Raw genomic sequence first — 11,956 nt, 5'->3', positions numbered from 1 at the left:
TTTGTTTGTGTTTGTGGCCATTGTAATAGTTTTTAGGATCCCTCGACGCGCAGTCCTAGAGCTGACGAGAGGAAGAGCTAATATCCCACTTTGATGGGATATTAGGCTTTCAGATTCTTATTTCCTTTGAGATACAAGAATTCTTATCGATCTTTCTCTCTTATTGTGCACCAGAAACTCTGCCGAAATTTCCGCTGCGCACAACAGGGTTTACAATCACTCACAATCTAAACCCTCAAACAAACTCTCTCAAATCCCTCACAAACTCTCTCTACAAAAGGATGCACAAAACCCTAAAAGAAAAAAAGCCTCTTCTTTTTCTTTTTCTCTGCAGTCTCAAAATCGCCCTTGTGTTCGCACTGTAGCCGCCAAAGAACCCTGCAGCCAAACCTCCTTTGCTTGCACCTAACCCTATGAATTAACAAGTCTTATATAGGGACATTGGAAGTCGGGTCATGGGCCATCATCACGCGGAAAGAATTGAAACCGCGTTCACCTCTTTTTTTTCTTCTTCAAAGCTCACGTGTGTGGGGGCCACTGTCCTATCCGCCTATCCGCGTTAACAATTCTCCACCTTGGTGAAGTTTTCTTAAAACTGAGCCGACACCAAAGCAACCCAAACCAAATGTCCCACTCATTCGACAACAAGTCGGGAACCCGAACGAGAGCCCAAACAATCTCACCCCCATCAAAATCAACTAATCCAAACCGGCTGCATCTGAAAGACTGCCTACGTATCCTCTTGCCCAAGGAATCAAGCCGAACGTAGTTCATCCAAATGGCCGCCAACGGCCTCAACAATCGCAAATATGCAATAAGTTTCGACAATGATCAAACTTGTTGCTCGGAACCACCTTAGTGAGCATATCCGCCGGATTATCCTTCGTGTGGACTTTCATAATTTTCACATCGCCATCTTCAAGAACATCCCGAACGAAGTGATAACGAACGTCAATGTGCTTCGTTCTCGCAAGAAAAACCTGATTCTTCACCAAATAGATAGCACCCATGCTATCATAATGAATAGTGACGGATCTCTGCGATATACCAAGTTCCTCCAAAAGTCCTCGAAGCCAAATAGCCTCCTTCACAACCTCCGTAACTGCCATATACTCTGCCTCCGTCGTAGACAAAGCCACCGTAGACTGTAAGGTGCATCTCCAACACACCGGCGCACGGGTCAAAGTAAACACATACCCCGTCGTAGACCGGCGCTTATCCAAATCCCCGGCATAATCCGAATCAACATAGCCAATGCATAGTTGCCCACCTTTAGTGTCCCGCTCATAAATCAAACCAACATTGAGTGTACCTCGAATGTACCTCAAAATCCATTTCACGGCGTCTCAATGACCCACTCCTGGATCGTGCATGTATCTCGAAACCATGCTCACCGCCTGTGATAAATCTGGTCTCTCGAAACCATGCTCACCGCCTGTGATAAATCTGGTCTCGTACATACCATTGCGTACATCAAGCTCCCAACTGCGCTCGCATATGGAGTCTTCGACATCAACTCACGATCTTCAACTGACTTTGGTGAAAGACCAGTTGAAAGCTTCAAATGGGCTCCCAATGGTACACTAACTGGCTTCGTATACATGCTAACATGGAATCGCTGTAGGACCTTCTTCAAATAAGCCACCTGTGTCAAACAAATTATGCCCTTCTTCTTGTCTCTGCCGATCTCCATCCCTAAAATGCGCTTCGCCTCGCCCAAGTCCTTCATCTCAAACTCATTTGAAAGCTGAACTTTCAACTCACCTATAGCCGACCTGGAAATAGAGGCAACCAACATGTCATCGACATAGAGCAACAAATAAATGTACGCACCTCCTTTCAACTTGCGAAAATATACGCAAGGATCAAACTGGCTCCGAGTGTACGAATGACCAAGCATAAAACCATCGAATCGCCTATACCACTGTCGAGGAGACTGTTTCAAACCGTATAGCGATTTCTTCAATCTGCAAACTAATTTTTCCTTCCCTGCAGTTCGGAATCCCAATGGCTGAGTCATATATATTTCTTCATCAAGATCACCATGAAGAAATGTCGTCTTCACATCCAACTGATCTAACTCCAAACTATATTGTGCCACCAAAGCTAGCAGAATCCGAATCGAAGAGTGTTTCACCACCGGAGAGAAAACCTCATTATAATCTATTCCTTCCTCCTGTGTATAGCCCTTCGCAACCAACCTAGCTTTGAATCTCAATGGAGTGCTCTCAATGCCCTCCTTCTTCGTGTATACCCACTTGCAACCAATTGCCTTCCGCCCCTTTGGAAGCTCAACAAGCTCCCATGTATCGTTCTTATGAAGAGATTCCATCTCCTCCTGCATAGCCACCTGCCACGAATCAACCTCCGAACTCTGCTCGGCCTCTCTGAATGTAGTAGGCACCATCTCATCGATACTCTCCACCGGAAGTGCATACGCAACTGTGTCGGCATACTGTACTGGCATCTGTATGTTTCTCCTCTGTCTCCGAACCGTAATAGAATCCTGAACCTGAGCTGTCGGTTTCTGATCCTGCACATTTGTACTCGTATCCTCCGTGTCACCGTCGTGCTCGCCTGACGTCACCTCAGTCGGCACCTGCATGGATACTGTACCATCTGGACAATGTGGAGCTGCATCGATCTCCACCACCTGCGATATCTCTTCTGTCGGGTCGCTCTCCACCTGATGAGAGCTGGGAAGCTTTAAGATAGAATCCTCATCAAATGTGACGTCTCTACTCAGCACAATCTTCTTATCAACTGGATCCCAAAGCTTGTATCCCTTGACACCACGCTTGAATCCTACAAATATGGCCTTCCTAGCTCGAGGTTCCAATTTATCAGTTCTAACATGATAATATGCAGGGCACCCGAATACCTTGAGCTGGTCATAGTCATGTGCTGGCTTTCCCGACCACATCTCCATAGGGGTTTTCCCCTCAATCGCAGATGAAGGCAGCCTATTAATGAGGTGGCTCGCATATGTAAGTGCCTCAGCCCAAAAGATCTTCTCCAAACCACTCTGCGACAATAAGCATCGGATCTTCTCCAGTAAAGACCGATTCAACCTCTCTGCCACCCCATTTTGCTGCGGTGTATGACTAACTGTGAAGTGTCTCTCTATGCCCTCGTCTCGACATAGCTGCTGAAAGGGGTCAGAAGTATACTCACCACCGTTGTCGGATCGCAACGTCTTGATCTTTCTCCCAGTCTGCAGTTCCAATCTTTTCTTCCACTCCACAAACAAATCTAGGAATTCACTCTTCTTCGTCATGGTGTACACCTAACAATGCCTAGAATAGTCATCTACAAAAGTGACGAACCAATGTCTACCACCAAGTGATGCAGTCTTGGTAGGACCCCAAACGTCTGTGTGCACGTAGTCCAGGATGCCCCTCGTCTGATGAATAGCAGTCCCGAACTTTACCTTCGTCTTCTTGCCAAGAACACAGTGCTCACAGAACTCAATCTTCCCACTCTTGGCTCCCTTCAATAGCCCCTGCTTGCACAATGCCTGCAGTGACTTTTCACCTGTGTGCCCCAACCTATAGTGCCAAAGTCTGCTCATGTCCGCTTCTGAAATAGCCGAAGCAACCTGGCCAATCTCGGTGCTTCCCTTCAGATAATACAAATTCCGATTGCGGACTCCCCTCATCACCACCAATGATCCCTTAGTAACCTTCGCTACAGCGTTTTCGAAAGTCACCTTGAATCCCTTCGCCTCCAAAGCTCCAACTGAGATAAGATTTTTCTTCAGTTGAGGAACAAATCTCACCTCCTTCAACTCACGGACTACTCCATCGTGCATCCTAATCCGTACGGTACCTATCCCACAAACGCCACAGGATTGATCATTTCCCATGACAACAACGCCCCCGTCGACTTTCTCAAAAGATGCAAACCAGTCTCGCCTAGGGGTCACATGAAAAGTAGCGCCGGAATCAAGCATCCAATCTGATGCATCCACATGGTTCACCTCCGGAGTAATCAGTAGAGAAAAGCACGAATCATCGGAATCATCGCCTTTTGCAATATTCACCTCATTGGCCTTCGGGCCCTTTTTCTTGCCATTCTCTTTCTCCTTGAGCTTCGGACAGTCTCTCTTCCAATGTCCCTGCTCTTTGCAGAATGCACATTGGTTCTTTGCTAATTGATGGCGGCCTTTAGACTTTGACCTTCCTCTAATACCACCTTTCGGATATGGGCTTCTACCTCTCGTCGACAAGGCCTCTCCTGAAGTACTAGCGCGAGAAGTCTCCTTATCCTTCCTCCTCAAATCGTAATTGGTCAATGCGTTAGTCACTTCACTATAGCTGATAGAAGATCTCCCGTTCAACAAAGTGAGCACGAAGGTATCATACTCCTCATCCGGTAAGGAGCCCAACAAAATAATCGCCTTGTACTCATCCGATATCTTCTCATCAACATTCGCCAAGTCCGACAACAACTTAGTGTAGTTGTTCACATGAGCCGCTAGCGAGGTGCCTCTGGACATCTGAAATCTGAAGAGTCTTCGCAGCAAGTGCAACCTGTTCTCAACACTCTTTGTGAGATACTTGTTGTTGAGAATTTTCCACATCTTCATTGCAGACGTCACCCCAATCACATCATATTTCAGTTCCTGTTCCAAACAGGATCTGATCACCCCACACGCGTTCCTATTCATTTTCTCCCATATCGCCTCATCATATTTAGGTGGCCTCTCATGGACCATGATGGTCTCTTCCAAATTCTGAGCATTGAGCGCATCCTGTACGTCGCTCATCCACAAACCGAAGTTGATTTTTCCGTCATATTTCACCACACTAATCTTAGTGTTTTGAAAACCAACTTGTATTGTACTCGCCATCGATTTGCTGCTTTCACCTTCTTCTCCCATTGCAAACTAACTCCAAATTGTAGAGAAAGAACAAATTTGACAGAATTAGGAACCACCCAACTGAATCCTAGATCGGATTCCAAATAGATCTCCTATCCACACGAGGAAAGCGAAATCTCCAATGGCAATTCCTAATGCTATCTCCACCGAAGCCTAGAACTCCAAGAACCAAGCTTCCAACTGAATCTTCCTCCACCTAATCTAAAACACCCTAGATCTGAAATCTGGGCTCTGATATCACTTGTTGCGCGCAGCGGAAATTTCGGCAGCACTTCGGCAGCACAACAAGAGAGTCAGGTCGCAATAAGAATTCTTGTTTCGATCTGACTCTCTTGTTGTGTTGCCGAAGTGCTGCCGAAATTTCCGCTGCGCGCAAAAAAGCTATTACAAATCACACAAAAGCAGTACAACCAATTTTTACGTGGTTCGGCAAATTGCCTACATCCACGGGGCAAGGAGGGGGGAGATCTACTAATAGAGGGAGAGAGTACAACTAGGGTTTACAATCACTCACAATCTAAACCCTCAAACAAACTCTCTCAAATCCCTCACAAACTCTCTCTACAAAAGGATGGACAAAACCCTAAAAGAAAAAAAGCCTCTTCTTTTTCTTTTTCTCTGCAGTCTCAAAATCGCCCCTGTGTTCGCACTGTAGCCGCCAAAGAACCCTGCAGCCAAACCTCCTTTGCTTGCACCTAACCCTATGAATTAACAAGTCTTATATAGGGACATTGGAAGTCAGGTCATGGGCCATCATCACGCGGAAAGAATTGAAACCGCGTTCACCTCTTTTTTTTTCTTCAAAGCTCATGTGTGTGGGGGCCACTGTCCTATCCGCCTATCCGCGTTCACAAATACACCAGCCAAAAACCCTCTTCTACAACACTAGCAGCAAAAGAAACAACCCATCAAGCCAAACAAATGAAATCTAAACTACAGTACTCAACAACAATCTAAAGAGAAGAAGAGGGTTATCATAAGTTGCTAGAACTACAAGCTCACGATGGATAATGAAAACACATTATCTTCCTTGATTTCTCCTTGCCAAAGGGTCTTGATCCACACACAAGCTTCTCCCAAAACCTCCCACTGTTCCTCTTTTTTCCTTCACAATTCCTAGAAGAAAGCAATTATGGGTATGAAGAGAAATGATCCAAGACTTGATCAAATTCGTTTGTATTCTTCACCCAACTTGTCAAATGTTGGGATTATGTCTTTGATTCTTTGTATAACTTCATAAGAATTAGATAGGGTTAGAGATCTATCATGATTAGAAGATTAGGTCTCATCTTAATTAGGAGTTTTTATCCTATCCTAATTAGGAAGTTTGGCTAGGGGTAGGATTTTGGTTCCCCTATATATATCCTTCTATTGTTGGAGGAAAAACCAAAGAGAGGAGAGAAAGCCAATATTATTGTAATATAGGGTTAGCAGAGGGCGTAACCTGATTCAATAATGTTATGAAAGAGGTGAGGGTTTCGTAGTCTTTGCCCGTGCAAAAGATTACAACATTGGGAGAGGGTTTCGCAGTATTTATCTGTTCACAAGATTGTAAAGAGTGGATTTTTGAGAGAATATGAAAGTTGATTATGTATGTGAGGTTGAGAGATTGAGAGACGAGAGTTGATTTCTCGTATTGTTATCCCGTGGACGTAGGTCGAAGTTGGTCGACCGAACCACGTAAATCTTGATGTTCCTTCTTCTTGATTGCGGTTATTTTCTAATTTTATTGATTGTGGATTAGCTTCCAAGTTGTGAGGATCATAGTACGCGGGGGGCTAAAATTTCCCAACATCAAACATCTCTTATTTTTAGTATGACCCATAGAACCAAGGGGAAGAAAATAAAAAGCTCAACCCATATGTATCAATATAGGCTTCAAAATAACATGAAAAATGGGCCAAAGTTATTGATTCAGCATCACAAGACCAACAATCTTCATCTTGATGCAAAGCCAATCTATCTTGAAGCCTATAGAAGATAGACTCCAACCTGACTTGTTACTTGAACTGCCTTTGTTAGCATATCTGACACATTCTCTTTGATCCTCACTTTCAACAATTGAATTCTTCGATCTTCAACAACTTCTCGAATATAATGATAATGGACTATTATGTGCCTAGTCCATCTTGTGATGCACCGAGTCCTTTGTCCAATAGATTGTACATATTGCCACAATACAACTTCACGGGCCTTGAAGTCTAACTGCTTCATTGCAAGCTTTCGTTGCCACGAGGTATTCGGCCTCCATAGTTGACAATGTCACTTTTGCTTGAACTTTTGACATCCAACTAATCAATCCACTTATTGGGGAATTGACGATTCCTGATCCTGATCTTCGCCATCCAGAGATCAAACCACAAGTTTGCAATATAGAACAAACACAAGTAAGAAGAAGAATACACTGAGGTTTATGTGGTTTAGTCAACAAAGTTCGACCTATATCCACGAGAAAGCATTATGAAAATCCACTATATCACCATTCATATTCTATCCAGATCCCCCAGTCTCGCACCAAGCTCTTTCTTATGAGAGGCTTATATAGTGTTTGAGTGCTAAAACAAGAAACCTTAACGCTAACTTGGCCTATAAGCGCATCGGATTCAAAATCCCACTAGATACTAAATAATTAGGTACAAGACATATCTTAACACTACAATTGTCAATTGTTTGCCATGTTAATGCATATATATGCAACTTATTGGTAAAGACATTATAAGTAGTTCTCTTGAGTTTAATTTCAGCAATTTTTACAACTTTTTTGCTACAACTCTCATAAATACATATCCATGTATAACTAACTAAATAATAGGAAAACAAAAGGGAACTCTCCCAAAATCTTGTTTGGAACATTTGTAGCCCTAAAGGATCAATGAGGAGCATAAATTCAAGGAGCCATAGCTACGCAGTGACCTACCACTATAGTTTTGTCCCTTAAACCTATAAAAACCTAAAAATTGGCACTTGCCTTTCACAATTCACACCCATTCCTCATTATTCAATACTTCATCTGATTAAACTTGGTACAACTTTGTCATGTTGTGTATGCGTGATAATGCAACGGCTGTATTAAATTCATACCCAACCTAACTGCCCTTTGTCTCCTCTCTCATGTCGGCCCCACCCCAAAAGTCAGCAACAACAACGACAGTTCAGACACCTCAATATGCAACGATTAGAAAATTGAAGGTAGAAGGAAATACATCAAGAGACAACAGTGACAAGTCAGACTTTGGTCTACAAATTCATCAATTTGAGCGGATGTTTTGCTGACAGAAAATAGAGACGCAACAATGATATTTAGGCAATTTAGCAACATGGTAGTTGATAACAATTGAATTTCTATCTCGTGGAAAATTATTTAATTAGATGTAGCAAATACTGCAACTAATTTCAATAATAATAATAATAGTAAAACTAAAATTGATGCCATGCCATTGAGTTAGAAAGTATTAACTTACAAAATGTAGATAGTTTACGAGAACATATATACAAATCCAACAATATTTGCAGTTATGCAAGATTTTGTAATGCATTTTTACAACAAAAGTACAGACAGCCAAACAAAGAAATTGTGGTTAATTTTCTGCCCAAATACGTTTTATGAAGTAACAATGCAACTGCAATTGCATTCAATGTAACAACTTATTTTTTTTCTTTTGCAACGACAATGGTAGTTAGGAGTGATCAAATTGTTGGTTTAAGTATTACAAAATGTATTTCATTTTGCTATTTGTATCACACCTACATTTAATCTGAATAAAAGCAATCAGATCTAACCGTTATTATATATATTAAAAAGGAGTCGGTTCAAGAGTTTTTAACAAAATTTGACAAAATGAAACCAAATCGTTCCGGATTCGAAACCGAACCAAAAGCCGATCAGTTCAATTCGCTCTATTCAGATTATACTTGGATCCATTTAGTTAAGACAGTGAGTATGTTTTAAAAATGCAGACCAGGAAATTTATGAAAGAAAAATATGAATTAAATGATTGATAAGAGATGGATGAATTGAAATTGTGGACCAATGAAAAGACAAAGAAAATTTTTGTAACCAATAGAGCGATCCAATCGAGGCAAAACCTTTCCTGATTAAGCCAATCCGAAATTGTTCTAAATCAAATCAAACCATTAAAATTTAATTGATTTGATCAATTTAATCAGTCAGTTTAATCAGTTTAAACACCGATCAGTGCTCATGTGATTAGACATCCTAAAATTCATAGATTTTGACTTTTAGGTTCGGATCACCAGTTCGGGTTCTCCAACCTGCTTATGCTTGTTTGGTTCCTTTTTGTAAACCACATGAAAGCTACTGTGGTTAGGAAATCAGTTTTTCAACTGGACCTAACAGCTACAGTAAAACCCACTTTGAACAGTTCGTTTTGATGAGAATTGGCCATAGGCTACCGGTTGATTTTTTTACTGTCACATCAGCATTCTATTTGCATAATCAAACGAAAAATTCCCCAATGATCCAAAATATGGGACCAACAGGGAGACATGTGAGACGTCCTCCTCCTATTACATAGTGAGCTGGTCATCATTAATGATTGTCAGCTTACTAGGTAATAGGAAGAGAACACCTCACATGTCCTTCTGTTGGTCTTATATTTTGGATCCTTTCGTATCATTAAAATGGAAAAAAAATATATTCCCCTTCTCACTCCTTATATATTTTATAGCGGGAAGACCAAGTAAACTTTGTTAATAAAGTATAAAATTAGTCTTCACATTAAAAATCAAAGCCGCGTTTTCCCCAAAGGCCTAACTGTAGCTCACTTTCATCTCCTTTTCATTCAAACCAACCAACCCAAACTCCTCATCTTCCCCATTGAGGGACCAAGCCTATACAGCTCCCAAAGGAAATTCCCTCACCCTCCTCCCCTCCCCTTTTATTTTCTTTTCCGCCGTTCTTCCGCCTTCTCTCATGTAAAGAAGAAAATAATGGACTTTCTGAAAAACTACTCCTCATCTCCTCCTCCTCTCCTCTCTCACGCCTCGCCTTAAAAACCTCAAGCCGCCATCGGAGTTCCCCTCCTTCCTTCACGCTTCAATTTCACAACCTCCCCCGTCCGCGGCCGCACCGACGACTGTACCAAAAACAAAATCCACACCAAACGCCCCAAATTCCGCCCCCCCCCCGGAGACAGAAAACACAGAAATTGAAGTTCCACCTCAACCACCGCCGCCTTCACCACCGCCAATCAAGCGAAACAAGCCTCCCTCCTCGCCGCGCCGCCACAAGGACCCTCACCCGCTCCAAGCCCTCTTCCACAAAAAGGCACAAAATCAAAAGCAAAGACATCCGACGGAATCCGCGGAAGAGCCCACGCTGGGCCGAGCTCGCCGAAAGCTGACCGCCACGATCACAGTCGGGGGTCTCCTTTGGGCTCCGGCGAGTACTTCATCGACGCCCTTGTCGGACCCCGGGACCCGCTTAACTGCGCTGATCCTCGACCGCCGGAGCGACGCTCAACTGCTCCTAATGCCTCTCGGCTTGCGACGTGCTTCGACCTCAGCGCGGCCCGCGTCTTCGACCCCTCGGCTACCTCCTCCTACGCGCACGTGTCCTGCCCGACCGCCCGCTGCTCCCCATGCGTCTCCTCCCCACGCAACGCCACGTTCAGCCTGCGCCGACCCTCCCCTACTTGCTACTGGGTACGCGCGACGCCCCAACACCACCGACCGCACTACCCGCCAGCCACCCGATACCTATATATCAACACGTCCGAAACTCACCTCTGCCGACGGCATGGCCTCGCATCCCATCTCGCGTCGACGACGTCATTTCCGGTGCGGGCACTGGAACAGCGCGGGCTCTTCACGCGCGCCGCTGGCTCCTGGGCCTCGCCCAGTGGCCCGCTGTCCTTCTCGCCCGCAGCCTCAGGGCTCTCGTACGGCCATCACTTCTCCTACTGCTAGTCGATCCGCGACAGCGACCTCACGGTCAGCAGCAAGCTCATATTCGGCGAGGACGACAGCCTGTCGAGCCACCCGAATCTAAACTACACGTCGTTTGCTGCTGGCAAAGAGAACTCCTCCGTCGACACCTTTTACTACGTGCGCGTCAAAGAGATTAGGATCGGAGGAGAAGCGCTTTCGATCCCCGAGGAAACGTGGACGCTGAACGGAGACGGGACAGGAGGGACCATCATCGACTCCGGCACGACGCTGAGCTATTTCATCGATCCCGCGTATGATCTGATCAGGCAGACTTTCATCGGGAAGGTGAAATACCCGATGGTCGCGGACTTCCCCGTGCTCAGCCCGTGCTACAATGTCACGGGCGTCGACAATGTTGAGATGCCCGGGTTCGGCATCGTGTTCGGCGACGGAGCGAGGTGGGATTTCCCGGTGGAGAACTACTTCATCAGGCTGGAGCCGGAGGGGATCATGTGCTTGGCGATTTTGGGGACGCCGAGGTCGTCGTTGTCGATAATTGGGAACTATCAGCAGCAGAACTTTCATGTGGTGTATGATACTGAGAAGTCCAGGCTCGGGTTTGCGCCGATGAGGTGCGCCGATGTTTGAGGGGTGGAGGGGAGGTTTTTTTGAAGATTTTGTGCAGGTTTACCCTCTGAAACTGAAAGGAGAGGTAATTGATACGATGATATTAGATATTCAATTGTTTAACTTTTTCTTTTCTTTTTTTTTGGTAATTTTTTCCATTTGGTATTTTTCGTGTATGGGTAGAATACTTTAACTCATACTCGCGACAGAGGAAATTGAAATATTACAGTTTGGTTTCTCGAAGATAAATTTTGTCGGCATTCTCTGATAAAACAAATTTTCAAAACAGCCCCAAAAAAATTTTTATTTTTCAAAATCGACCCATTTTTTTTATTTACCAAAATCGACCCGGTTTTTGCCACGTGGGCTTAATGACGTTCCTAAACAGTCGGGGACAAATTTTCAAAACTATCCGGTTTTAAAATTTATTCCTAAAAAAAGACCTCTTTCAACCTTAATTTCAAAAACAGACCTAGTTAGATGAAACTAGGTCTGTTTTTGAAAAAAAAATTTCAAACTTCACGGGAGTTGAACTCCCGTGAAGTTTTTTCTCATAAC

The 11,956-nt window shown here is 44.0% G+C and overlaps 1 protein-coding gene across 1 annotated transcript in view; it reads left to right on the top strand.

Moving 5' to 3' along the window:
- The window catches only part of LOC109840397 (aspartic proteinase nepenthesin-1-like), a 23,536-nt gene extending 11,941 nt beyond the window's left edge, over positions 1 to 11,595 (top strand). Inside the window, exons 3-4 of the mRNA XM_020409028.1 lie at positions 10,408 to 10,546; positions 10,811 to 11,595. Coding sequence (XP_020264617.1) covers positions 10,408 to 10,546; positions 10,811 to 11,419 — 748 coding nt within the window. The 3' untranslated portion in view covers positions 11,420 to 11,595. The remainder of the gene's footprint in view (positions 1 to 10,407; positions 10,547 to 10,810) is intronic.

The sequence above is a fragment of the Asparagus officinalis genome, chromosome 1 (assembly GCF_001876935.1).
Source record: "Asparagus officinalis chromosome 1, Aspof.V1, whole genome shotgun sequence".
In the NCBI taxonomy this organism is placed as follows: domain Eukaryota; kingdom Viridiplantae; phylum Streptophyta; class Magnoliopsida; order Asparagales; family Asparagaceae; genus Asparagus; species Asparagus officinalis.
Note: the sequence above shows the minus strand (reverse complement) of the source record. Positions and strands in the feature narration are given on the sequence as shown.